Source organism: Vipera ursinii (genome assembly GCF_947247035.1).
Source record: "Vipera ursinii genome assembly, chromosome: 15".
In the NCBI taxonomy this organism is placed as follows: Eukaryota; Metazoa; Chordata; class Lepidosauria; order Squamata; family Viperidae; genus Vipera; species Vipera ursinii.
Window position 1 is genome coordinate 2,022,602 of NC_139528.1, and position 27,877 is coordinate 2,050,478.

The 27,877-nt window shown below is 51.0% G+C and overlaps 1 protein-coding gene across 3 annotated transcripts; it reads left to right on the forward strand.

Annotated features, from left to right (window-relative positions):
- The first annotated feature begins 737 nt into the window (after positions 1-737).
- ATP8B2 (ATPase phospholipid transporting 8B2) lies at positions 738-27,877 on the forward strand. Of its 3 annotated transcripts, XR_014493864.1 has the most exons (19): positions 738-872; positions 5,873-5,940; positions 8,276-8,334; positions 8,440-8,553; positions 9,720-9,818; positions 10,138-10,199; positions 10,845-10,917; positions 11,724-11,794; positions 12,072-12,151; positions 12,632-12,790; positions 13,221-13,309; positions 13,848-14,044; positions 15,264-15,471; positions 15,645-15,688; positions 16,357-16,523; positions 16,872-17,061; positions 17,765-17,880; positions 18,025-18,189; positions 18,560-18,606. XR_014493864.1 is itself a non-coding variant. In XM_083374493.1 (16 exons), the coding sequence occupies exons 4-16, from the start codon at positions 17,049-17,051 to the stop codon at positions 25,943-25,945; spliced, it is 1,926 nt and encodes a 641-aa protein (XP_083230619.1). In that variant the 5' UTR covers positions 15,496-15,541; positions 15,645-15,688; positions 16,357-16,523; positions 16,872-17,048; the 3' UTR covers positions 25,946-27,877. The 3 variants fall into 3 exon arrangements, 1 of the variants encoding a protein (XP_083230619.1); XR_014493865.1 differs by lacking the exon at positions 738-872 and having other exon boundaries at positions 5,261-5,940; XM_083374493.1 differs by lacking the exons at positions 738-872; positions 5,873-5,940; positions 8,276-8,334; ... (8 more) ...; positions 13,848-14,044; positions 15,264-15,471 and adding exons at positions 15,496-15,541; positions 19,998-20,103; positions 20,847-20,991; ... (5 more) ...; positions 24,579-24,709; positions 25,670-27,877 and having other exon boundaries at positions 18,560-18,671.

Here is a 27,877-nt window from a genome sequence, read left to right on the forward strand (position 1 = left end):
GCCTGCAACGGGGCAGCCGGGGTCCGGCTGGATGGCCTCAGGAGGACCCCTCCCCAGCTGGATTGCGGGAGGAGGGGGCCGAAGGGAGGGAGACTGCCTGCAACGGGGCAGCCGGGGTCCGGCTGGATGGCCTCAGGAGGACCCCTCCCCAGCTGGATTGCGGGAGGAGGGGGGCGAAGGGAGGGAGACTGCCTGCAACGGGGCAGCCGGGGTCCGGCTGGATGGCCTCAGGAGGACCCCTCCCCAGCTGGATTGCGGGAGGAGGGGGGGCCGAAGGGAGGGAGACTGCCTGCAACGGGGCAGCCGGGGTCCGGCTGGATGGCCTCAGGAGGACCCCTCCCCAGCTGGATTGCGGGAGGAGGGGGCCGAAGGGAGGGAGACTGCCTGCAACGGGGCAGCCGGGGTCCGGCTGGATGGCCTCAGGAGGACCCCTCCCCAGCTGGATTGCGGGAGGAGGGGGGGCCGAAGGGAGGGAGACTGCCTGCAACGGGGCAGCCGGGGTCCGGCTGGATGGCCTCGGAGGACCCCTCCCCAGCTGGATTGCGGGAGGGAGGCTGGGCGGGGCCTGGGGCGGGGGTCCTCCTCCTCCCCCTCCCTGCCCCATCCTTGAGGGGGGGGAGAGGAAGGCAGGCCAGCCAGCCAGAGCGGGGCTCCCCCCCCGCCGCCCCTTTCATCACTTCCGCCCCTCCCTGCTCGCCTCCAGCCGGCCGGCCGGGGAGGGGCGCGGGGCGCAGCGCCAGGCGGGCGGGCAGCGTTGGGGAAGGGGCGCCCGGGCGCCGCCCGCCACCCCCCCCCCAGCGGCCCTGCCCGGGATGGAGCCGAGCGGCCGCGGCGGCGAAGGGCGAGCCCCGGAGCGGAGGAGGCGCCTGCAGGTAAGGCGGGCGCCGGCTTGGCCATCGACCCGGGCGGGCAGGGCTTGACTGATGGATGGGGGATCGATCGATTGATCGATTGGGTTAGGCGTTAGGGGATTGAGAAGGGCCTCGATTAGGGCATTGGTTAGGGGACTGATTAAAGGATTCATAAGGGGATTGATTAGGAGATGGATTAGATTGAAGATGGATTAGGGGATTGATTAGGACAGCGTTTCCCAACCTTAGGAACTTGAAGATGCGTGGACTTCAACTCCCAGAATTCCCCAGCCAGCTATGCTGGCTGGGGAATTCTGGGAGTTGAAGTCCACGCATCTTCAAGTTCCTAAGGTTGGGAAACGCTGGATTAGAAGATGGATTAGGGGATTGATTAGGGGATTGGAGAGGGGATGCTCCCCCCCTCCAGTGCTCCAGGGACCGCTCCCCTCCCCCCTGTACTGATGGATGGGTTGATCAGCTGATTGATTAGCTGAGAGGCTAGTTAGGGGGGTCCTCTCCCCCCTCCCCTCCTCTCCCCCGACAAAGCTTGGGCTTTTCTGAAAACAGACCAGCCTCAGCCACAGCAGCAGCTCCCATCATCCCCAGCCCAAGCCGCCTGCGTGGGCACCGGGCTCGGCTGCCGGATTCCTTTAGCCAGCGGCGTGGGCGCTGGGGAAGAGGGGCCCAGAGTGATGGGAGGTGCTTTCCAGCCCAGCTGGGACAGGCGAGGGGGAGGCTTTGGGGTTTTCCTGGGGGTTGGGCGTGGGGGAGGGGGAGACCCCTGGCCCCAAATAGTGGGGAGTGGGGCTCCACTCCTGGCCTGGACTCCATCCCTCCTTTTTCATTCTGCAATTTCTGCTTTTCCAGGAAAGCCTGCTCTGATCCCTACTAACTTTTTTTTTAGTAGCCAGGATTGCGCAATCTCCTTTGACTCTCCAGGTGCTTTTCCCAAAGGATGCTGATGCTCAGCGGTGTCTTCAAACCAACTGAAGGCCACCTCGTAACTTCAATTCTCTAGTCTTAGATCCACTAGATCCTATTTTGGCGGGGGGGGGGGCAGCCTTCCATCCAACTCGGCGGCAGGGCACCCGGTTTAAACGCCTGGGATTTAGAGGAAACGAGAGAAAAAACGCCAGAAAAAGGGGAATATTCAATCCTGCCTGCCTGGTTTTTTTTTTGGTTGTTGTTTCGTTTCTGTTTCTTTGTTTGTTTGTCTGTACTCTGCCTTAAATGGATCCGTCGTATCTCAAAGTCTCCTTGCAAACCATCTTTTATGTTTTTAGATTCTGTTCCGTGGCTGGCCTGTTTTTTTCCCGCTGACTCTCCCCTGATTTTGCTTCTGGCTTCTCTTTTCTCCACCTCTCTGCTGTCTTTCTTCTGGATCCGCCTGCTCTGGAGTCACTTTCCTTCCCTTTGCTGCTTCCAAGGGGGTGGAGGGGGGTTGTCTTCCAAGTTTTCAAGCTAAGGAAGCTGTTTGCTTTTTTTTTTTTTAAAAAAGGAAGGGGTTTTTTTTTAGTCCCTCCCCCTAACTGGGGGACTGTGGGAGTTGAAGTCCCCACGTGTGAAAGTTGCCAAGGTTGAGAAATTGGGCTCTCTGTGCGGCTAATCTTGTCCTTGATCGGATAGAATAGAGAATGTAGAATAGAGAGGCAGCGGGTTACTGCTTTTTATTATATCGGTATGTGCGTCTGTGGATAATTCTGTATTTATTTTTGTCATATTTATGTAGTGTATATTGGAGGTGGTGACCCTTCCAGAGCTGAATGCAACGAAATTTCCTTTTAATGTACGATTAGTGTATGTTCAAAGTGACAATTGACACTATATTCTACTCTATATTCTATTCTGTTCTATATTCCATTCTATATTCTATTCTCTATTCTCTATTCTATTCTACTCTACTCTACTCTACTCTACACTACAGTACACTACACTACTCTACATTCTATTCTATATTCTTCTATTCTATTCTATTCTATTCTACTCTACTCTACTCTACTATTCTATACTACTCTACTCTACTCTACTCTACTCTACTTCTATTCTACTCTACTCTACTTCTATTCTATTCTACTCTACTCTTCTATTCTACTCTACTCTACTTCTATTCTACTCTACTCTACTTCTATTCTACTCTACTCTACTCTACTTCTATTCTACTCTACTCTAATTCTATTCCATTCTATTCTATTCTATTCTATTCTATTCTATTCTATTCTATTCTATTCTATTCTATTCTATTCTATTCTATTCTATTCTATTCTATTCTTATAGAATAGAACAGAACAGACCATATCAAAAAAAATAAGACCAACACAGTACAAGTATGCAAAGAAAACAGCAGGGCAATATTCCCAATAAATCATCACCCCTGTGCTTCATGCCAGACAGTCTGTTCTCTTCCACGCTTGACCTTTTGGCCGAGGCCCACCGTCCCTCGTTGCTGCCCATAATCGATTGACGCAAAAGCCAACGGATTTAGCCAAGCCATTTGCATTTTTCTTGGCGCCTGGGGCTCCTGCCCTCGGCCCAGCCTGGCTGGCCCAAAACCCCGATCCAGATCCCCTGCTAATTTTCTGCTAAGCTGGCAAGGCTCCTTTCGCCAGCCTTGGCCGAGGCTGCCCCGTTCCCAAGGGTGAACGAATAAGTAGAAAGAAATCCCAGTTTTTCACCTTCTGCACAGCTTCTGCTGGTCATTCCCCTGAATTCTCCGCTAGCTTCTCTCTCTCTCTCTCTTTTTTTTTCAATTTTTATGTTTTATTTTGGCCTCTGTCCCAACCTGGAGGGAAAAAAAAAAAAAGCTGGAAGGAGTCAAAGTGTTTTCGTGTCATCTTCGGAGACGGGCAGGCCTGGTGGATTCCGTTTGGGACACCGAATCCTGGCCTGTTTTAGGATGTCAGGTGAGGGGAAGCCGGGCTGAACAAACCAAGAATGAGGGCCAATGCAACAAGCTGGGTTTGGAGCATCCCAAGGTGGCTTTTCGGAGAGAAACCCAAGGGCAACTTGAAAATGCCAAATGCAGTCTCGGTCGGATATCAAGAGCCGAGGGTTTTAAATTTCTCCTGGTTGGCTGGTTTGGGAAAATGTTTTTATTTTTCAAGCCCGATTTTGCTTAAATAGCCTCCTTTTTTAAAATAAATAAATAAATAAATCAGTAGCTTATTTTCCCTGCCTTTAGTGGCTCCGTTGAATGTGGTTTGTTTTTTCTTGGCACACCCTTAAACGGTGGATGCTGGGTTTAAAAGCTTGTCCTGGTTCCCAAACTGACGCCCTGCGACCTCATTTTTCCACCCCGAGACCCCCCAAAAAAGATCTTTTTTCTGGAGATCTTCGCTGCCTCCCCCCTCCCCCGCCCCCAAATCCAGGATTAGATCCAGGATTAGATCCAGGGGAGGGAGGTTGAGTTTACAAAACTTCGGAAGCAAACGTGTCAGGCAAGAGCTGTTCTTTGCTCCATGTTTTGCGGTTTGGGGAATTAAATATTTGCTCAGGAAACAAACTTGGGGGAGGGGGGCGAAGAGAGAAAGGGGATGGGGGTGGTGGAAAAAAAGGCTGTTTTTTTTTCCTTGGGGGGGCCTCCCCCCCCAAAAAAAACCACCCCACTGTTGAGTTTCCCCCTCCCCTTTGTAGGTTGTTTCCCTCCCCCCCCCTCGTGTTTTTAATAGCTTGGATGATGGTTTACAAAGAGGAGAAAGACAGAGAAAAAGCTTTTTGCTTTGCTTCTCCGGCTTGGAGTCTCGGCCACATGGCGGATGCTTCCTGCTTCCCCCCCCCCGTTCCCCCCCCATGCCAGATCTTCCAGAACGAGTGCAAACCAGACCACCGGAGGGAAACGTTGAGGACTAGGACCTCCTTCCTGGCCTGTTTTTTTTTAAAAAAAAAATCCAGCCTTTTTCTGTTTTTGAGTTTTGGCTGCTGAACGGCAGGATCAGCTCAAAAATGGTTGAGGATGAATTGATTTCTTTCTCTCTCTCTCTTTGCCTTTCTTTCTTTCTTTCTTTCTTTCTTTCTTTCTTTCTTTCTTTCTTTCTTTCTTTCTTTCTTTCTTTCTCTTTCTCTTTCTCTCCCCCTTCCCTCCTTCCTTCCTTCCTTCCTTCCTTATCTATCTATCTATCTATCTATCTATCTATCTATCTATCTATCTATCATCTATCTATCTATCTATCTATCTATCTATCTATCCTATCTAATCTATCTATCTAACATAGCCAGCCCTCTCCCCAGAAGAACCCACCCTTCCCAGCTAGCTGTGGCTGATGGGCATTGGAATCCAGGCTCTTCTGAAGCTCCCCTGCCTATTCCCTTCCTTTGGGGCAGGGCCCGGTCGCCTTCTCCACTGTGTCATGCTGCACACTTGTGATACTACAACTCCCATCACCCCCAGCCAGCACTTATTCCTCCCTGCCCCCCCCCCATTGTTTCTCAAATCGGTCTCTCAGCCAGCTGGGTCCACTCAGACATTTAGGGATAAACCTTAGTTTGTCGCAAAAGTAAACCTGGCTTAGGAGGGGCGCTTCCAGGGGCGCTTAACTGAGGTGGGACAGGCACCCAACTTCCTGGCTGCTCGCTTACTGTGCTGATTGCCGTGGTTGTTGTGTTTGTCGTGCGTCACGTCGCACCTCCATCCGGATGGCGACCTAGGAAGAAAGTAACCACACATGTTTTTTTCGCCCAGGATGTCACAGCAAAGGAAGCGTTGTGTGGTCGACGCAAGAAAGACGGCGGGGTGGGGTGGGTGGAGCACGGCAGAAGAGCCTTTTGTGAAGGGTTTGTCGCCAGCCACAATCACAGCGATGCTGCGCAGTTGGCTTGGGATTGTCTAAGCGCGTCCTCGAACTCGCGTCCCATGGCCCAAACAGACCCAGTTTTCCTGGATGGCGTGATGACAAGTTTATTTCTGAATGGACGGACTGTGGAAATTCGAGGACAGGCTAAGTTTAATAACCAGGTTTAGCGTGCTGGTTGGTTGTTGTTTTTTTCCCCCTCCTCCTGCAACAGGTGTTTCTCTCTCCCCGTTGCAGTGTCTCCAATGGGCCTGACCCCTGACCCGCAAAGGCCATGGAATTTTGTTCTAAGAAACACCCTGCAGGTAAGACACCCCCCCACACACACACACACAGCCCAGTCTCTATCTGGGAGGAAAGAAGATTAAGGTAGACTATGCTTAGCTAACAGGCTCTGCGGGAGGGAGAATCCGAGGCCTCGGGATGCAATTTCTGTGGAAAAGTGTGAAAACGGAGAGGCAGCTTGGTCTAGTGCAGGGGTCTTCAAACTTGGCCCTTTTATGACTTGTGGACTTCAACTCCCAGAATTCCTCAGCCAGCAAAGCTGGCTGAGGAATTCTGGGAGTTGAAGTCCACAAGTCATAAAAGGGCCAAGTTTGAAGACCCCTGCTCTAGTGGATAAGGCACCCAGTGGGAGGGAGGGAGTTCTAGTCCTGCCTTAGGCGTGAAAACCGGCTGGGTGACTGTGGGCCAATCCTTAGGAGACGGTGAGTCTCCACTCCCGCTTTAGGCAGGACGTTCAGCCGGGCGATGTTGGGCTAGCCCCCGCCCTCCCAAAGTCAGGGTTGAGTGGGAAGGGGTTGGACTAGATGACCTCCAAGGTACCTTTCCAGCCCTAGGGTTCTATCATTCTACCAGCTTGGCCAGGGGTCGGGCTAGATGACCTCCGGGGACCCTTCCAGCCGTCGGATTCTAGGTTCTGTTTGCCTGATCCCAGCCTCCCGCCCAAGGGAAGAAAGACATGAGCGCAGAAATCCTGAAGGGGGATTTTAATTTTCACTCGATTTATTTATTTATTGATTGATTTATTGATTGATTGATGGGATTTATATCCCGCCCTATCTCCCGAAGGACTCAGGTCGGCTAACAGCCAAACATATAATAAGTACAGAAATTAAGATAAAAATTTCCTCGACTTTCTTGCTGACCCGTCAGCCCATCCTTTGCTGAGCGAGGGGGGGGGGCTTCTGCAAAGGGGAAAGCAACCCAGAAAGACCCCTTCACCCCCCCACACCCCCCCCGCTCTTCCCCATCAAGCGGTCGTCTTGGTGACGCCATCCTTGCCCCTGATTGGCTGCTGGGTAGCAGTGGGAGGTGCCCCCCCCTCTCCTTCAATGTCAGGGTAGACTTTCCCTTCTGCAGCCGGTCGAGGGGGGGGGCGAAGAGAGAGAGAGAGGAAAGGGACCCCCGAGTCCATCTGTCCATCCGGGAGACAGACCCCCCCATCCCACCCCCCGGCCGTAACCATGACCATCCCCAAGGAGATGCCCGAGAAATGGCCGTGGGTGGCTGTGGCGAGCACGGATGCCCGCAGCCAGCTGCTTTGGGGGACAGGTAGGGGGGCAAAGGGGAGGGGGGGTCTCTTTGGAAAGAGGGGGCGAGGGGCTTGGGGGGGGTGGGATCTGGTGCCAAGCCAGCTGTCCGAGCTTTGTCTGTCTCTCCGGGGAGGCAGTTCTTGCTGCGGCACACTCCGCACTCATTACCTCATCTTCCCCGGCTTCCCCCCCCTCCCCACCCCACCGGTCCTTTGCATTAGGGAGAGTGGGGGGGACAGATAACCCTGCTTTTTCCTCCCCCCCCAAAGGAAATCTTTTCCAGCTTTCTCAAAAGTGACCTTATGTCCTCTCCGTTGTAGAATCCCGAATGTCTTTCTTTCTTTCTTTCTTTCTTTCTTTCTTTCTTTCTTTCTTTCTTTCTTTCTTTCTTTCTTTCTTTCTTTCTTTCTTTCTTTCTTTCTTTCTTTCTTCTTCCTTCCTTCCTTCCTTCCTTCCTTCCTTCCTTCCTTCTTTCTTTCTTTCTTTCTTTCTTTCTTTCTTCTTCTATCTACCATCCTTCCCTCCTTCCTTTCTCTTTTTCTTTCTTTCTTTCTTTCTTTCTTTCTTTCTTTCTTTCTTTCTTTCTTTCTTTCTTCTTTCTTTCTTTCTTTCTTTCTTTCTTTCTTTCTTTCTTTCTTTCTTTCTTTCTTTCTTCTTTTTCTACCATCTACCATCCTTCCCTCCTTCCTTTCTCTTTTCCTTTCTTTCTTTCCTCCCTCCCTCCTCCTCCTCCTCCACCACCTTCTTCTTCCATTTTCCTCCTCTTCCTCCACCCTCTTCATCTCCTCCTCCTCCTCCTCCTCATTCATTCATTCATTCTTTGCAATGTATGACCGTGTGTGTGTGTGTGTGTGTGTGTGTGTGTGTGTGTGTGTGTCTTTGGGGGGGGGCTTTGCACAGCCAGGCACACTTGCAGCCAAGGACGGAGCACGGCTGCCCGCCTTCTCACCCAGCCCAGCTCAACCGGGCGCTCTCCATTGGGCCCCGGGGTCTCCGACTCAACTAACATTGATTGAAATCCCAGATGAGAGGGGAAAAGTAACCCTGGTTTTTGTCGATCGGCGTGATCGCCCCCCCCCGCTAACCCGGCTTGGTTCTCTTCCAGAGGAGGAACGGCGCGTGAGGCCCAATTCTCGAGAATACAACGAAAAATTTCAGTACGCGGTGAGTGGCAAGGCTAAAACTGCACGCGAAATACGCAAAATTTTTATTTTTATTTTATATTTTTATTTTTTTTTATTTCATTTTATTTCTCCTGCTCCTCTGCAGAGTAACTGCATCAAGACGTCGAAATACAACGTGGTCACTTTCCTGCCAATCAACCTGTTTGAACAGTTCCAGGAAGTTGCAAACACTTACTTCCTCTTCCTCCTCATTCTCCAGGTGAGATTTCTTCCTTGGGGTGGGTGGGAGAGCCCCCCCCCCCAAAAAAAAAAACCCCAAACAAATCAGGGGGTTCACACCCTTTTTCTCCCGTGGAGTGTCCCCTCTAAGCTTCCCAGTTTAGCACAAATGGCAAGGGGGTGTGTGTGTGTGTGTGTGTGTGTGTGTCTCAGTAAACCACAGTTTGGCCCAGTTAACTCCGCCCCCCCGCCCCCCCCCCCCCCCAAAAAAGGGGATTTCATTTACGGGGATCCCTTTTCTTGCTTTCTGTCCCCCATCCCTTTTTCCTTCTGTTTTTTTCACTGCTGTCTTTTCCTTTCTCTGCAAGATTTTTACTCTCTCTTTCTTTCCTTCCTTTCTCTCATATTGTCCTTCCTTCTCTCTTTCCTTCGTCTCTCTTTTTTCTTGTCTTTCCTCTTTCTCCCTTCTTTCTTTCCTTCCTTCCTTCTCACTGCCATCTCATTTCCTCCCTCCCTCCATTTCCTCCCTCCCTCCCTCTTTCCTCAGTCTCTTTTCCTTCCTTCCTTCCTCCCTCCCTCCATTTCCTTCCTCCCTCCCTCTTTCCTCCCTCCCTTTCTCCATTTCCTTCCTTCCTCCCTCCCTCCCTTCCTCCATTTCCTCCCTTCCTCCCTCCTTCCTCCCTCCCTTCCTCCATTTCCTTCCTCCCTCCCTCCATTTCCTTCCTCCCTCCCTCCCTCCATTTCCTTCGTTCCTCCCTCTTTCCTCCCTCCCTTTCTCCATTTCCTTCCTTCCTCCCTCCCTCCCTTCCTCCATTTCCTCCCTTCCTCCCTCCTTCCTCCCTCCCTTCCTCCATTTCCTTCCTTCCTCCCTCCATCTCCTTCCTCCCTCCCTCCATCTCCTTCCTCCATCTTTCCTCCCTCCCTCCCTCCATTTCCTTTGTTCCTCCCTTCCCTCCCTTCCTCTATTTCCTCCCTTCTTCCTCCCTCCCTCCCTCCCTCCATTTCCTTCCTCCCTCCCTCCTTCCTCCCTCCCTCCCTCCCTCCTTTCTCTCTTCCACTCCCCTCCCCGCGTTCACTTCCTCTCTAGCCATATCCTTGCCGGGATCTCATCTCCGCCCTGGTCCTTTGAGCGCTGCCCTCCAGGCCTCCCCCGGGCGGGGGGTCCAGATCAATAACCCAGCCCCTCCGGGCTTTCCCTCCCCCCAGCTGATCCCCCAGATCTCCTCCTTGTCCTGGTTCACCACCATCGTGCCTTTAGTCCTCGTCCTGACCATCACAGCCGTCAAGGATGCCACCGACGACTACGTGAGTACTGGGAAGAGGCGGAATTTCTCCTTTTGAGCCCTTTTGAGAAACCGGGCTGGAAGGGGCCGTGGAGGTCATCTAGTCCAACCCCCTGCTCAAGCAGGTGATACCGTTTCAGACCAATCTCCGTCCAATCTCTTCTTAAAAAACCAACTTGCAGTCCTTGCCTATTACCAAGCTGTGTCCGGTTTTAACCTCCAGGAGGGAGAGGGGTGTGGGGGGAGTTTTGGGGCAGGGGGTGTCAATTTAGCTCGAAATCTTGGGCGAGAGGGGTCCTGGGTTCGAATCCTCGCCTTTCAACGTGACTTTCTGCTGACAGTTTCGCCACAAGAGTGATAACCAGGTGAACAGCCGACATTCCCAACTGCTGATTAACGGGACGTGAGTACAATCCCCAATTTTTGGGGGTGGGGGTGGCGCGGAAGTTGTTTTGGAGGGTTAGGGGGAACACAGGCAGTCCTCGACTTACGGCAATTCATTTAGTGACCGTTTGAAGTTTCGACGGCACCGAAAAAAAGGGACGTAGGACCAATTTTCCCACTTAACGGCCATCCCAGCATCACGTGATCCGAATTCAGACGCTTGGCCAATGACTCATATTTATGACGGTCGCAGCATCCTGGGGATCCCCCTCCCCCTTTTGCAACGTTCTAACCAGCAAAGTCATAAAATGGGCCCAAACCTCACTTCACAGCTGTTTCGCTTAGCGAAGGAAATGTCGGCTGTGGTCGTAAGCCGAGGACTCCCCTGTCCTTTGCAAAGGGTTGGAAAAGATTTCCAAAAATTCTCCGACCCCCCCCCCCCACCAAAAAAGGCTAAATTTCCCATTCTCTGGCCCAAATCTCCTGCCTGCCGTTCCTTGTGGGTCATTGGCATTCAAAGGTAGACTGCGCTGAAGCATGGAGGCTTTGCAGGGTAACGCAGAGAAGATTCGAAATGCCGAAGCGACCCCCGGGTTCATCTTCCTAAATGTTTTATTTCCTTCTGGTCTTCCCTGCCCTTTCTGGATTCCCTTCTCGCCGCCAGCCTCCAACAAGAGCAATGGATGAACGTCCGGGTTGGTGATATCATAAAATTAGAAAACAACCAGTTTGTGGCGGTAAGTTCCTCTGTCCTGGACGGTGGACGGAGTCTCGGAAGCAGCCAGAGGGCGGAAGAATAGGGAGAGAAAGAGGCTGTGGTTGAAAGTTAAATTTCATTTGAATTTCATTTAAGTTCTTTCAAATTTCATTTAAATTCAATTGCATTTCATTTAAATTCATTTAAGCACTTCATTTAAATTGCATTTAAATTCTTATCAATTTCATTTATGTTTAAATTCCTTGTAAATTACATTTAAATTCAAATGCATTTCGTTTAAGTTCATTAAAATTACATTTAAATTCTTAGAAATTTCATTTATATTTATTCATTTAAATTGCATTTAAGTTCAAATGCATTTCCTTTAAGTTCATTTAAATTGTCTTTAAATTCTTAGAAATTTCATTGATATTTAAATTCATTTAAATTCCATTTAAATTCATTTAAATTCAAATGCACTTCATTTAAGTTCATTTAAATTCATTTAAGTTCATTTAAATTCAGATGCTTCATTTAAGTTCATTTAAATTGCATTTAAATTCAATTGCATTGGATGGATAGATGCATGGATGGAGAGAGCTGGGGGGGGAGCATTAATAGGAACCCCAATAATTTTAATTTTAAGAATTATCTTCAGTAAAAATAAACGGATGGTGTTCTTCTGTCCGCTTAAAACTCATGTTTTGAGCCCAGCATCTCTGGCTATGTTTTGATCCAAGGTTGGGTTGAGGGTTTATTGTTCTGCTAGTGAATGAGATAAATCATGATCTGTTGTTTTTTTTAAAATTTATTTTATTTTGACCTCTTCTCCCTGCCCAAATCCAGGCTGATCTGCTTCTGCTGTCCAGCAGTGAGCCTCACGGACTTTGTTACATTGAGACAGCCGAACTGGACGGGTGAGTGTGCGCCAGTTGTGCCCGCTCTTTTAAAGCAATATCTCTGAAACTTGGTGGCTTTAAGACTTGTGGACTTCAACTCCCAGAATCCCCCAGTTTCTGAAACTTGGTGATTTTAAGACCTGTGCACTTCCACTTCCCCAGCCACTGGGGAACTCTGGGAGTTGAAGTCCACAGGTCTTAAAAGTTTCCGAGTTAGAGAAACAGTGCTTTAAAGAAGCCGCTTGGAGACCGTCTTCTCTCCTCCTGGCCATGATTAAACTGCTTTTCTCTGCAGGGAGACCAATATGAAAGTCCGACAGGCAACCCCAGTGACGTCTGAGCTCATTGACACCAACAACCTTGCACACTTCGATGGTAAAATTCATCATTATTATAATTAGTGGCTCTCACAATCCAATCCCCTTTCTAAGATTGCATGTTATTTTGATTGTTGAGCTCAACATTCAGGTTATGCAGCCCAGGTAATCCTCACTTAATGTCTGCTCGTTCGGTGACTGTTCAAACTGGTGACTATGCTAAACGAGTGCTATTTAATGACCAGTCCTCAAAATTCTGGTTATCCCAGTGATACGATTGTGATTAGTGGCTTTCCCTGTCAAGTAAATTCACTGGGGAAGCCTGTGGGAAGTCGAAAGTCGTGTTCACGCGAGGTCCTTGCATAATGACGCGTGCGGTCCACACTTAAACAACGGCAACCGCCAGAACTGCTGTCACTAAAGGGTGCAGACACGTGACATCATGTTTTAAGACTGTCCCAGTCCAAATTACTGTCATTAAATGAGGACTATGTCACTGATCTTCTCCTTGGCCATTTTTTTTTTTTTTTAATTTCAGGAGAGGTGATTTGCGAACCCCCTAACAATAAACTCGACAAATTCAGCGGGACGCTGTACTGGAAAGACAGCAAATACCCCCTGAGCAATCAAAATATGTTGCTGCGTGGCTGTGTCCTTCGTAATACGGAGTGGTGCTTCGGCCTGGTCATCTTTGCAGGTATGACGGAACTGCAACAAGTGACTTTTGACCGTTTTTCACCCTGACGACCTTTGCAGCATCCCCACGATCACGTGATTGAAATCAATTTGACCATCCTCCCAGAATCATTTCGTTACGAGATGGGCGTCAGATAAATTCAAAAAATAACTAAATAAAAATAAATTCAGAATTGAGAGAGAGAGGGGGGGGGGAAGTAAGAAAGGTAAATTTGGAAGGACGCAACCTTGGGCAATTCCTTGAAATCCTGGTTTAGATGCAATTTAAATTTGCAAAAAAAAAAAAATTTGCCCTCGTTTCAGTGGTCAGTTTTGCAACATGCTTGGGACCTCAACCGCCTTCGCATCTCTGCATATATCAGTGTCCGATTTGAGCATCTGACAAAAAGTCATTTTTGCCAGAAGGATTCTTTGATTCTCTCCTTCTGCAGGGCCGGATACCAAATTAATGCAAAACAGCGGCCGCACGAAATTCAAGAGGACCAGCATCGACCGCTTGATGAACACTTTGGTGCTTTGGGTAGGTGAGCCCCGCCCACTCTGTGCCCGTGTTTCGAACCCAGTGCTCTTCACTCTCTGTTTGTAGGACGCAGAGGCCGCCTTTTCCCAGCCCTGGGGGCATTGAGTAGATAGCTGACACTGTTTCAGTTTTTTTCCCGTTGACAAACTGAGGCAGAGAATTTTCTGGCAACGTCCCACCAGGGGACAGTCAAGCCCGTGGCCTGCTCTGCAGGGTGGTTGTCCTGGAGAATGTAGGAAAGCGGATTTTTTTTTTTTTACTGGAGTTCGTTCATTTCCTTCCATCTCCACCTGGAAAACCGCTATTCTGGATTATTATTCAAAGCTGCCCGGGTGGATTTAAGTTCTGATCCAGAATCTTTTGGAAATTGACCGCTTGAAAGGTGGAATTGACCCGCATCTGGATGAAAAGGGACAGGAGACAGAGGGGAACCTCACTTAGGGGAGGGGGGGGGCGGCAAAGAAGGACGCTGTCCCGCTTCTCCACCTTTTCTCCTCTTTTGCGCAAGCTGAGCTGTTGTCGCCTTCCCGTCCGGCAGATTTTCGGCTTCCTGGTCTGCATGGGGGTGATCCTGGCCATCGGCAACTCCATTTGGGAATACGAGGTGGGCGTCTGCTTCCAGATTTATTTGCCGTGGGACAAAGTGGTGGACAGCGCTTTCCTGTCCGGCTTCCTGGCCTTCTGGTCTTACATCATCATCCTCAACACTGTGGTCCCCATCTCTCTCTACGTCAGGTGTGTCTCCTTCTTTCCCCTCCCCCCTTTGGAGTGTTTTCCCTCCCCTCCCCTCCCCTCCCCTTTCCTTTCCCTTCTTCTATCTTCCTTTCGTTTCCCTTCTTCTATCTTCCTTTCCCCCTTCTCTTCTTCTCTTTCGCTTCTCCTCTCCTCTCCTTTCTCTCTTTTCTTTTCTTCCCTCACTTTCCTTTTTTTTTTTTTTAACACTCTCTTTTTCTATTGCCTGCCCCTGCATGACTGTCGCTTTCTCGCTCTGCAGCCCCCAGGTAAGAGGTCTCCTTCCCCTGCTTTTCCAAGCTCCGGGTGGGAACCAAATCTTCCCTTGGATGTTGGCTTGTGGCATTTCCTGCCTCCCTCGCCCCCCCGACTGCTCCCCCTTCCTCTTTCTTTCCAAGGCCGTAGCCTGTTACGCGTCCCAGCTTCTGCCAACCTAGCAGTTCGAAAGCACGTAAAAATGCGAGTAGAAAAACAGGGACCGCTCCGGTGGGAAGGGAACAGCGTTCCGTGCGCCTTTGGCGTCTAGTCATGCCGGCCACATGACCACGGAGACGTCCTCGGACAAGCGCTGGCTCTTCGGCTTTGAAACGGAAATGAGCACCGGCCCCTAGTACGCATGTGCGGGGGAACCTTTAGCAAAAATCAGAGCCCCATGGCCAGCCCATTCCTCTGGCTCTCTTTGTTCCTCCCCCCCGGCTATTCTTTTATGGATTGCTCATTTCCTGTGGACCCCCCTCAAGCAGACCCTCACCCTGAAAAAAAGAAATACGAATGCTCCTGAAGCACATCGGCCAAAGGAAGAGAGCCTCCATGGGTAGGAGCAGTCTGTCTTAGAACCCGAGGGGCTGAGGCTGAGGGACAAACAGAAAACCAATTTGATAGGCAGGTCTCTGTCTCTCTCTCCTCTCTCTGTCTTTCTCTCTCATTCTCTCTCTCTCTTTGTCCCTCTGTCATTTGTCTGTCACTCTGTCTGTCTGTCTGTCCGTCCATCCATCCATCCATCCATCCATCCATCCATCCATCCATCTATCTATCTATCTATCTATCTATCTATCTATCTATCTATCTATCTATCCCTCTATCATCTGTCTGTCTATCTGTCTAAGTAAAAGTAAATAAAGGGAGAAAAGAGAGACTGCCACAGGGACTTTGGGCATCCTGTCGGTGGGCGAAGGCACATGGGCTTCGGGGCTCCCAACCGTCCCTGCTCTCTTTCCGGCAGCGTGGAGGTGATTCGCCTGGGCCACAGCTACTTCATCAACTGGGACAAGAAAATGTATTGTGCGAAACGGTGCACGCCGGCCGAGGCGCGGACCACGACGCTCAACGAGGAATTGGGCCAGGTGGAGTACATATTCTCGGACAAGACGGGCACCTCACCCAGAACATCATGGTCTTCAGCAAGTGCTCCATCCACGGACGCAGCTACGGTCAGCCTTCCGTCCCTCCGCCATCTCTCTTCCGTACCTTATGACCGTAGGCTAGGTGGTCATCAGTTGGGTGGGTGAACGATGGTCATACGTTTGAGGACTTACCTGTATTTGGAAGAACTGATGCTTCTCTTCCTCCTATTCCCCGCTCTGAGTCTTGGTCCTTTCCGCAGGAGACGCTCTGGATGATCTTGGATACAAGGCGGAGCTCGGAAAGGTAATAACGCCGGCAGTTTGGCCTAGTGGTTAAGGCACCAGGCTAGAAAGCAGGAGGTGGGGAGTTCTAGTTCTGCCTTAGGCGGAAAAGCCGGCTGGGTGACTTTGGGCCATTCACCAGGAGACGGGGAGTTCTAGTGCCGCCTTAGGCATGAAAGTTGGCTGGGTGACGTTGGGCCACTCCCTCTTTCTCAGCCCAACCCACCTCACAGGGGTGTTGTTGAGGGTTTATTCCTGCTGTGTCATCAGTCCCATTACTAGTTTCAACTGTATTGAATTGCCTTCCGGGATCTTGCGTTATGTAGCCCCTCCCCAAATTATAGCTTGTGCATTTTCAACCATTCTTCTTTCTTTCTTTCTTTCTTTCTTTCTTTCTTTCTTTCTTTCTTTCTTTCTTCTTTCTTTCTTTCTTTACTTTCTCTTTTTCTTTCTTTCTTTCTTTCTTTCTTTCTTTCTTTCTTTTTTTCTTTCTTTCTTTCTTTCTTTCTTTCTCTTTCTTTCTTTCTTTCTTTCTTTCTTTCTTTCTTTCTTTCTTTCTTTCTTTCTTTCTTTCTTTCTTTCTTTTCTTTCTTTCTTTCTTTCTTTCTTTCTTTCTTCTTTCTTTCTTTCTTTCTCCACTCCAGGCTGGTTCTAACCTCCCTCCCTCTCTCTCTTTCCCCCCCCCCCAAGAAAACAGATCCGGTGGATTTTTCCTTCAACTCGCTGGCGGATCCCAATTTTACCTTCTGGGACACCGGGCTTTTGGAAGGCGGTCAAGCTGGGTGACCTTCACGTCCACGAGTTTTTCCGCCTCCTGTCCCTCTGCCACACCGTCATGTCTGAAGAGAAGTGCCCAGGTGGGGAAAGGAAATTGAAGCTCAGGTTTGAAACGCTGAGAAACAAAAGAAGTCTGGAGAAGGAGGGATTGTGCGCAGAATCTGTCTGGAAGCAATGGTCTGTTATTTTTCCTTCCTTCCTTCCTTCCTTCCTTCCTTCCTTCCTTCCTTCCTTCCTTCCTTCCTTCCTTCCTTCCTTCTTCCCTCCCATCTTTCCTTCCTTCCTGCCCCCTCTAATCCTTCCTTCCTTCCTTCCTTCCTTCCTCCCTTCCTTCCTTCCTTCCTTCCTTCCTTCCTTCCTTCCTTCCTTCCTTCCTTCCTTCCTTCCTTCCCTCCCTCCCTCCCTCCCTCCCTCCATCCCTTTAACAGGAGAATTGTACTACAAAGCCCAGTCTCCTGACGAGGGAGCCTTGGTGACCGCCCGCCCGCAATTTCGGCTTTGTCTTCCGTGGACGCACCCCGAAGACGATCACGGTGCAGGAGCTGGGACGGCCCGTCACTTACCAACTTCTGGCTATTTTGGACTTCAACCACGTGCGCAAACGCATGTCAGTCATTGGTGAGGACAGCCAGGCAGATCACGGAGCCCTCAAAAGCTGGCCTACTTTGCAGGGCTGTCGGGGTGGGGAAATGGATGGTGGAGAACCGGGTATAGTTATTATCAGTAAATACATTATATATCTTCCTTTGTAAACTCTGTTTTTCCCTTCCCTTCTGTCCTTCTTCTCTTCCTATCCTCCTTTTCTTTCCTTTCTCTGACTCTCCTTTCTTTACTTCTCTTCTTCTACTCCTTTTTTCCCATCCTTCCCTTCCCCTTCTTTTTTCTCCTTCTCCTTTTTACTTTTCTTCCCTCCCTCCCTCCTCCTCCCACCTTTCTTCCCTGTCTTTATCCTTCCTTCCTTCCTTCCCTTCCTTCCTTCCTTCCTTCCTTCCTTTCTCTCTAATTCCCTTTTCTTCCTTCCTTCTTTCCTTCCTTCCTTCCTTCCTCCTTCCTTCCTTCCTTCCTTCCTTCCTTCCTTCCTTCCTTCCTCTCTAATTCCCTTTTCCTTCCTTCCTTCCTTCCTTCCTTCCTTCCTTCCTTCCTTCCTTCCTTCCTTCCTTCCTTCCTTCTTTCTATTGCTTCCTTCTATTGCTTCCCAACCTCCCTCCCTCCTTCTTTCCTTCCTCCCTCCCTTCTCTTCCTGTACTCCTTTCTCTTTTTCTTCTTCCTTCATTTCCTCCCTCCCTCCCTTCTTCCCCCCCTCCACCACCACCCCCTCCAGTGAGGAATCCGGAGGGGCAAATCCGCCTGTACTGCAAAGGGGCCGATATCATCCTTCTGGAACGGCTTTATCCCGGCCACCAAGAATTATACAACGTCACCACCGATCATCTCAATGTAGGTGACCAATGTAGGGGTGTGTGTGTGGGTGTGTGGGTGTGGGTGTGTGTCGGTGCTTGTGTGTGTGGCAATCAGGCTAAGACGGCCAGTGTGTGTGTGTGTGTGTGTCTCCTCCAGTCTCATTTTTCTCCCTGATTTTAGGAATACGCGGGCGAGGGTCTCCGGACGCTGGTGCTGGCCTGTCGGGACCTGGAGGAGAAATATTACGCCGGCTGGGCCGAGCGGCTGGAGGAAGCCTCGCTGGCCGGGGAAGGCCGTGAAGAGAGGATCGCTCGGCTGTACGAGGAGGTGGAAAACGACCTGGTGGTGGGTGCCGAGACCCCTCCCCTTTCCTATTTCGGCATCTCCCCTCCCTCTCCAGCTGCTCCCCCCCCCTCACCCCTTTTCCCATCGTTCTTTTAAGACCGTTTGCTTAACCGTCAAACCGGTTCCCCAAAGGGTCTGGGGGTCCAAGATAGCCGGAGGAACTTAGCTTAAGTCCTCGGCCGAATTTGGATCTCGTGGCCCATGGGGAGGGGAGGGGGCGCTGCAACGGTCGTAAGTGTGAAAAACGGTCCTAAGTCACTTTTTCCAGTGCCCTTGTAACTTTGAACGGTCGCTAAACGAACGGTTGTAATTCGAGGCCTATCTGTAATCAAACTAAGAATATTTCCCCCCTGTTTTCTCTCTCCTGCAGCTGCTGGGAGCCACGGCTATTGAAGATAAACTGCAGCAGGGAGTTCCAGAGACCCTGGCTTTGCTCAGCTTGGCCAACATTAAGATTTGGGTCTTGACGGGGGACAAGCAAGGTGAAAGCTGGCTTGTGCCAAAGGGGGGTTTTAATTTGGTGGTTGTAAATTTTCTTCCTTCCTCCCTCCCTCATCTTCTTTCCTCCCTCCCTCCCTCCCTCCCTCCCTCCTTCCCTCTTTCTTTCTTTCTTTCTTTCTTTCTTTCTTTCTTTCTTTCTTTCTTTTTCTCTCTCCCTTCCTTCCTTCCTTCCTCCCTTCCTCTTTCTTTCTTTCTTTCTTTCTTTCTTTCTCTCTCTCTCCCTTCCTCCCTCCCTCCCTTCCTCTTTCTTTCTTTCTTTCTTTCTTTCTTTCTTTCTTTCTTTCTTTCTTTCTTTCTTTCTTTCTCTCTCTCTCCCTTCCTCCCTCCCTCCCTTCCTCTTTCTTTCTTTCTTTCTTTCTTTCTTTCTTTCTTTCTTTCTTTCTTTCTTTCTTTCTCTCTCTCTCCCTTCCTCCCTCCCTCCCTTCCTCTTTCTTTCTTTCTTTCTTTCTTTCTTTCTTTCTTTCTTTCTTTCTTTCTTTCTTTCTTTCTTTCTCTTTTTTTCTTTCTTTCTTTCTTTCTTTCTTTCTTTCTTTCTTTCTTTCTTTCTTTCTTTCTTCTTGCTCTGTTGATTTTCTTTATGTATTTGTGGTTTCTTTCCTCTGCGCAATGCCTTTCTCTGTATTTTTTATTTATTTATTTTTTGTGTGCCTGTGTTGCTAATGCCTCCTTAAGTAACACCAGCTGCCTGCAATTAGTGCAGGTTCGAGTCCCACCAGGCTCAAGGTTGACTCAGCCTTCCATCCTTCCCAGGTCGGTAAAATGAGGACCCAGATTGTTGGGGGCAATTAAGCTGACTTTGTAATAGTGCCGCTTGGGTGTGTGTGAAAGCCCTAATAAGCAGGCATATACATAGAATGAAGGCTACTGCTAAGCCTGTAAGCCGCCCTGAGTCTTCGGAGAAGGGCGGGATATAAATGGAATTAAAATAAATAAAATATATATTTTCCTTCTCCCAAATTTTCGTTCTACGTTTTCTTTCTCCCTTCGGCTTTTCTTTCTTTTCTTTTCTTTTTTTGCTTTCTATTGTCTTTCCACTTTTTGTATCTCCTTTGTTCAAATCTGTATTTTGCAATTTTCGTGGGTTTGTGTGGTCTTTTTTTTTCGTGGGGGTGGGGGTGGGGAGATGTGATTTATTTATTTGGTCGCCTCCAAAGGGCTCCGATACCCCTTTAAAGGAGGGAAGGGGAAAACCTTTTCCCTCCCCGGTGGCACAGATGAATATGGGTCCTGTAGTCCACTGGCTCCGAAGGAGGATTCGGCTGGATGGCCTTTGGCTCAGGACCCTCACCCTGCCTCCCCTTCCTCAGAAACCGCGGTCAACATCGGCTATTCCTGCAAGATGCTGACCGACGAAATGACGGAGGTGTTTGTCATCGGTGGCCACACCGTCTTTGAGGTCCGGCAAGAACTGCGGTGAGTGGGCTTTTCCAAGACCCCCCCCCACCCTCCCTTTCCCGGGATCTTGTGTCCGTATTTTAAATACAGATAAGTCCTCGGTTTACGGACGGCAACTCAGCCCAGAATTTCGGTCGCTAAGCCAGGCGTTTGCAAAGTCAGCTCGGCCCCGTTTCGCGACCTACCTTGCCGCCGTCACTCAGCCAATCGCGGCCATTTTTATGGGAGTCACACGGCTCTCAAGCCAATCCGGCTTGGTCCTAAGCCTCCGGGTGGCCTCAACGACCCTCTAAAACAGAGGTCTTCAAACTCGGCCCTTTTATGACTCATGGACTTCAACTCCCAGAATTTCTCAGCCAGGCATGCTGGCTGAGGAATTCTGGGAGTTGAAGTCCATGAGTCATAAAAGGGCCGAGTTTGAAGACCCCTGCTCTAAAAGAAGGCAAATGACCAGCTGCCTGCAAGGAATATAAATCCCTCCATTCTCCACCATCCAGTCAGGACTTGGGTTGTTTTTTTTGTTTTTTTCTCTGAAGAGGTTTCCCTTCTCATCCCAGAAGCTTCTTCACTTCTGACTGAAGAACTGAGCTGTTAGCCAGAGCAGAAGAAGCTTCTGGGATGAGAAGCGAAACCTCTTCAGAGAGAAAAAAAAACCCAAGAAAGTCCTGGGGGGGGGGAAAGAAGCATCTTTGGGACAACCCTCGGACACTTAATGACGGCGGTCTTCCTCCTTTCCTTCGGGCCTCCCCCTCCTCTGACAGGAAGGCCCGAGAGAAGCTGATGGAGGCCTCGCAGTCGATGGGCAACGGCTTCGCCTTTCAGGAGAAGCTCTCGGCCTCGAAGCTGACGTCCGTCTTGGAGGCCGTGGCCGGAGAATACGCCCTGGTCATCAACGGACACAGCCTGGTACGGAGTGAGGCAGCTGCTTTCAAAGGAAAAGGCCGATCTGGGACTCGCGCCTGTAGAATTGCCAAAGGGAGGGGGCGCTTTAGAGATCATCAAGACTGACCCTCCGGTCCATACGACAACAGTCTCTGCTTTGACGAAAGCCCACCTACCTACCTACCTTCCTTCCTTCCTTCCTTCCTTCCTTCCTTCCTTCATTTTTTCCATCTTTTCCCTCCTTCCCTCCCTTCCATCTTTCTGTCTTTCTTCCTTCCTTCCATCCATCTCTTTCTCAACCTACCTTCCTTCCTTCCTTCCTTCCTTCCTTCCTTTCCTCCATCTTTCCCTTCTCTCCCTCCCTCCCTCCCTTCCATCTTTCTGTCTTTCTTTCTTCCTTCCATCCATCCCTTTCTCAGCCTCCCTCCCTCCATTTTTTCCTTCCTTCCTTCCTTCCTTCCTTCCTTCCTTCCTTCCTTCCTTCCTTCCTTCCTTCCTTCCTTCCTTCTCTCCTCCTCTTCTTCCTTCTCCTCCTCCTCTCCAATTTTCTGAGGCCTGAAACATTTCACAGGAATGAGAGTAGCCAGTCCAGGCTGCAACAGGAAGAACAGCTCATTCTAAGGTAGACTGCTGCTGGCCGCGGAGGTGCCATTAGAAAAAAAAATCCTTTTAGGCGCACATAAAACCCCCAGAATTTTCCCCCTGCTCCCTTCCTAGGCCCACGCGCTGGAGGCCGACATGGAACTGGAGTTCCTGGAGACGGCGTGCGCCTGCAAGGTGGTCATCTGCTGCCGGGTCACCCCCTTGCAGAAGGCCCAGGTGGTGGAGCTGGTCAAGAAGTACAAGAAGGCCGTGACGTTAGCCATCGGGGACGGGGCGAACGACGTCAGCATGATCAAGAGTGAGTTTCCGGGTGTTTGTTTGAATCGGGAAGCCTGCAAAGTATTGGGGAATCCGGCCCTGGATTCTCATGCAATTGTGGGCTGGGGAATTCTGGGAAATGAAGTCTCCAGGTCAGAAGGAGGCATCCCAGAATTCTCAGCCTTGTTCACAAAGACTGAGGGATTTTGGGAAATAAACACACACACACCCCGATTAGGAAGAACCATCCAAAAATGCTCAGCTTGTCCACAAGTGCTGGGGAATTCTGGGAAAGGAAGGCCTCCAATCAGGAGACCGCTGGCCTTGTCGACAAGGAGCGGAGAATTCTGGGAACCGAAGTCCGCAGATCGGGACGTGGCATCCCAGAATGGTCAGCCTTGTCTGTGAGGACTGGGGAACCCTGGGAATTGTAGTTTCCTGCCTTGAAGCCGGCTCTCTCACACCCTGTCTCTTTTTCCTCCCTGCCTGGTTGGTGGCAGCCGCCCACATCGGCGTGGGCATCAGCGGGCAGGAGGGCATCCAAGCCGTGCTGGCCTCCGACTACTCCTTCTCCCAGTTCAAGTTCCTCCAGCGACTGCTCCTCGTCCACGGCCGCTGGTCGTACCTGCGCATGTGCAAATTCCTCTGCTACTTCTTCTACAAGAACTTTGCCTTCACCATGGTGCACTTCTGGTTTGGCTTCTTCTGCGGCTTCTCCGCCCAGGTAGGGAGCCGGGCATGGGCGGCGGCTGGCGGGGGGGGGGGGGTCCAGCAGATGCAGCAGGAAGCCCAAACAGCCCAGCAGTAACCCATCCTTTTTTTTCCTCCCCCTACCCACCCACCCCCCGAAGACCGTCTACGATCAGTACTTCATCACGCTGTACAACATTGTTTACACCTCTTTGCCCGTCCTCGCCATGGGGGTCTTCGATCAGGTCCGTCCGTGCCCCTGGCGGGCTTCGCGTCCGCGGGCAGGGAAGAGGAGGGCAGCCGAACAAAGGGCGAAAAAAAATAAGAGAGGAGGCAAGCTGCCGCTGTGTCTCTGTAGGAGTCCCTGTTACAGAATATGCCTCCAAGATCAGGGACTCAGGCAGAGACACACTTTGGAGGTTTAGATTGCGAGCAAGGAAGGAAGGAAGGAAGGAAGGAGAAGAGAGAAAGGAGAAGGAATGGAGGGAGGGAGGAAAGATGGATTAGAGGGGAAGGGGAGAGGAAGGAATGGAGGGAGGGAGGGAAGAAGGAAGGAAGGAGAGAATGGGAGGGAGGGAGAGAGGGAGAGAGGAGGAAAAGGGAGGGAGGAAGGAGAGAATGGGAGGGAGGGAAAGAGGGAGGGAGGGACAGCCGCTGATGGTTCCTCTCTCCCCCAGGATGTGCCCGAACACCGCAGCCTGGAGTACCCCAAACTCTACGAACCGGGGCAGCTGAACCTCCTTTTCAACAAGCGCGAGTTCTTCATCTGCATCGCGCAGGGCATCTACGCCTCCATCTTCATGTTCTTCATCCCCTACGGGGTCTTCAGCGACAACGCCCAGCTGGCCGACTACCAATCCTTTGCCGTCACCGTGGCCACTTCCCTTGTCATCGTGGTCAGCGTCCAGGTCCGTGGCGTCTCACCCCTTTCTTCAACCTCTGCCAGGGCACGGGAGAGAGATTCCCTCCACTCCTTTCCCCACGGATTCAGTCCCCCCCCCGTTCCCCAAAATAAGTGTGCCTGAAACCTCATTGATGTCTTTGCCATGCCTGTCGGTGGACAAAAGCTCGGGGGGGGGGAAATGCCCCACCCGATTTGGACCAGGGGGTGCCGGGCACACTTACTTAGGCAGCTTTCGCTAAGGTTCGGCGATGGTGGCATTTGCCGAAGCTTCCTGGAATAAGCCCTCAGATCACCTCCGGAGATCTCCTGGTGGTCACCTTTCCTCCTTCCTCCACAGATTGGCCTGGATACCGGATTCTGGACGGCCATCAATCACTTTTTCATCTGGGGCAGCCTGGCTGTTTATTTTGCCATCCTCTTTGTCATGCACAGCAACGGCCTCTTCCAACTCTTCCCCAACCAGTTTCGTTTCGTCGGTGAGTCCGCGGGGGGGAGAGGGGAGAAAAAAACCCTTTCTGTCTTTTTTTTGGGGGGGGGATCTCCCTTGGCCCTTAAAACCTCTTTTTGGCAGAAGAAATGCGCTTGTTGGCAAAGTTTGGGGCGTAATCTTACCTGCCAAGGGTGTGGGCATTGTGGGAGAATTCGGATACGGGGAGTCCTCAACGTACGACCACAGTGGAGGCCTGGATTTATGTCGCTAAGCGAGACATTGGCTAAGGGAGCTTTGCCCCGTTTTGTGGCTTCTCTTGCCACGTTTATACTGCGGCAGTTATTAAACGAGGCAGACGCTTGTTAAGTCAACCCGGCTTTGCCCCGTCGACTTTGACTGCTTAGAAGGTCGCAAAAAGGGACCGCACGACCCCGTCGTAAGCATGAGTCAACGGTCCAGCGTCCCAATTGGTTGGGATCAGGTGATTGTGGGGAACGCCACGGCGGTCGTGTCAAAAACGGTCATAAGTTTGCTTCTTTTCGATGCCGCCGTAACTTCAAACGGCCACTAACGGAATTGTTGCAAGTCGAGGACTCTCTGTGCCTGGCCTGGGGCAATCCTTCCCAGGGAAAGGGGCAGTGCATTCTGGGAAACGTCTCCCCTTCTCGGCTGCCTTCAGACTAAGGAGTCTTAATTCCCGAACCGTTTTTTCCCCCCTCCTGCCAGGCAACGCCCAGAACACACTGGCCCGGCCCGCGGTCTGGCTCACCATCGCCCTGACCACCGTGGTCTGCATCGTGCCGGTGGTGGCCTTCCGCTTCCTGAAGCTGGACCTCCGACCGGAACTGGCAGACACGGTGGGTGAAGGCCGGCGCCCGGGAGCGAGGCCGTTTCCTTGCGGGAAGATCCTCTGGGCCGACGGAGGGTGCCGGACGGTTTTAGCTTGGGGGGGGGGCTTTTTTTCCAGCCCCTTTGTAACACTGAACGGTCACCGAACGCGGTGGCTGTCAATCATGGAGGACCTGCAGTTTGAAAAGGGGTGGGGTTAGGGTTTTGAGTAGGGTCAGCATTGAGGTTAGGGTTAGAATTAGGGGTTGGGGTTGGAGTTTATTTTTTTATTTTATTTATTTTATTTTAATCCCATTTATATCCCGCCCTTCTCCGAAGACTCAGGGCGGCTTACAATTTAAGCACAAACCAATGTGCTTAGCAATAGCCTTCATTCTATGTATAGGCCTGCTTATTAGCGCTTTCACACACACACACACCCCAAGCGGCATTATTACAAAGTCAGCTTAATTGCCCCCAACAATCTGGGTCCTCATTAAGGTTAAGGTTAGGGGTTAAGGACAGAGGTTAAGTTTAGGGTTAGGGGTTAGGGGATAGGAGTTAAGGGTAGAGGTTAAGGGTAGAGGTTAAGGTTAGGGGTTAAGGTTAGGGTTAGAATTGGGGTTAGAGTTAGGATTGTGGATGTAGGTTAGGGGTTAGGGTTAGGGATGCTGGACCGATTAAGGAGGGTTAGGCTTAGGATTGGGATTGTGGATGTAGCTAAGGTTCAGATTTGGAATGGGGTGGGCCTAGGGTTAGGGTTGGAGTTAAGGTTAGGGTTAAGGTTAGGGGTTAAGGTTAGGGTTGGGGTTAGGGTTAGGATTGGGGTTAGGATTGGGATTGTGGATGTAGCTAAGGTTCAGATTGGGAATGGGGTGGGCCTGGGGTTAGGGATGCTGGCCTGATTAAGAAGGAGCAGAGGTGGGAAGGTTTTGGTGAGGAGCTGACTGGCTTTGACGTCTCTTCGCTCGGCTTTCTCTCCTCCCCAGGTGCGCTACACCCAGCTGGTTCGCAAGAAGCAAAAAACCCAGCACCGTTGCATGGGCCGGGTTGGCCGCGCCGGTTCCCGACGCTCCGGCTACGCCTTCTCCCACCAGGAAGGTTTTGGCGAGCTCATCACGTCCGGCAAGAACATGCGGCTCAGCTCGCTGGCCCTTTCCAGTTTCAGCGGACGCCCCAGCGCCAGCTGGATCGAGACGCTGCGGAAGAAGAAGAACAGTGGCGGCGGGGAGCCCAGCGTGCCCGACAAGGCGCTGAAAGTGTGAGGCCACGAAGCGGAGCGCCATACACAACGGATAGACCGTGTTCCGCCGCGGGAATGGGAGCCCGCCCAAAACGGGAGCAGATCAGTCTTCGTAGCCATCGCCGAGAACTGACCACCGTGGCTTGAAGTCTAAAGCTATTGCCATGTAACCAAACCACGAACCCCTCACCCCAATTCCAGCTGCCAGTGTATTTGAGGTAGCTTACTTTTCTTGACTGGCGAACGTGGAACATTAAGTGTTCCTCTCCCCGGACAAGGAAACCCTCAAATCCAGGGATATCTCCTCGTTCGGGTAACATGGCATCTTTTCTCCAAAGTACACGCAAATGTACGAATCAAGAGAGTTGGCGGTGTAAGATGGGGGCTAGGACCCCTCCTACTATAACCCCGTAGCCTTGCGCTCTGGGTTTGCCATTTTTTTTAACCCCGGGAGAGAAAGAGAGAGAGAGAGAGAGAGAGAGAGAGAGAGAGAAGTAATCTGGCAAACGAATCTCGTTTACAAAGGAGCGAGGATTAGAAAAGAGCGAGGATTTCCCTTCTCCTCATTGGACGTCCAGCTGGCATTAAAAGGGTCCTGGGTCAAGAGTTGAGGGCCGCTAGCTCCCCGGAGCAGCCGCCGGGCCCGCCTTACCACGAAAGCATTTGGCATCTGATATCTCAGGTTGAAGAAAAGACTCGTTCCGCGGAAAGGTCCAAATCTCGGCACGTGGGAATGTGACTCTTTTCGTTTTTAAAGACAAGCGGACCGAGTGCTTTCAGACTTGGAAGCGGGGTGCCCCGCCCCAAACCTTCCAAAGAGAGAGAGGTCAGGATTTGCACCGTGTCTGCTCGGGTGTCCTTCGGCAGCGTCGGATCTCCTGTACGAGGGGAGAAAGTAAAGAGATTTTATTTTTTTATCGCGTCGGACTTTCGATTGCCAAGAGTTCCTTCTGCGTCTTGTCCCCCGAGGGTCCCGCAACCCCATCTCCCATGTCCCAGGAGGTCGAGAAAAACGGGGACCACCGAATTGGGGGGGGCCAGCAAAGCAAGAGTAACGTTGCGAAGAGTCCAGTTGCAAGGACGCCTCACTTCTTCCGCGACCAAAGTCGCAAAGATCCATACAGCTTCCACTTCCTTTCGAAGAAACGATTCACCTTCTTGGGATCTGTCTCGGTCTGCAGACACCCGTAAAGATTTGCCCGGATATCCTGCTAGATCCTCGATGGCAGATCGATGGAGTAGATTCCCACAAAGCCATGCTATCCTGTTGGGATAGAGGATTCGTCCAGAACTGGCCCTACCCTTAGAGACAAAGAAAGACAATAGATATTGCTGAACCTCTGCAGTGACTTTCTTCGTCCGAACGCAGAATCAGGAGAGGGCACTGAGATATACCTTTTTTGGGGGGGGAGGACACCCCTTTTTCAAATCTACCCTGTTGCCTTGAAGTAAGACAACTTCTCTGTAGCCAAATATCATGGGACAAGTTTCTGGGCAGCTGTGAAAAGTGAGGGAATAAATTGGGCACCAGCCCGGTCCCAACATCAGATTTTAAATGGGCAGCAACATTTTTGATTGCCACGCCTTGAAAAGCGAGCTAAAAGCTGGTTTAAAAAGCACCAGGGCGTGTGACCGTCCCAGGAGATCATCGGAAGAGGAGGAAGCTGGCCAGTTTGAGGTCGTTCGAACTCTTCCCACTGCTCCGCTCGCCGGTTTGCACCACCGACGCGATCGAACAAAAGCTGAGGCGGGCGAATTTGAACTCGGCGCCACGGGCAAGGAGGACGGTGCCCGGTTCTCGACCGATACCAAAGAGGCACGGACGAAAGAGAGGCACAGGACGCAATTCCAGTTTAGCCACAGCCTCTCCCGTTTCGGGCAGAAGAGGGAGCGAAACCGCCCTTTGTGCCACGCAGGGATTAAGAAACATTCAGTATAATTTATTTTACATTTC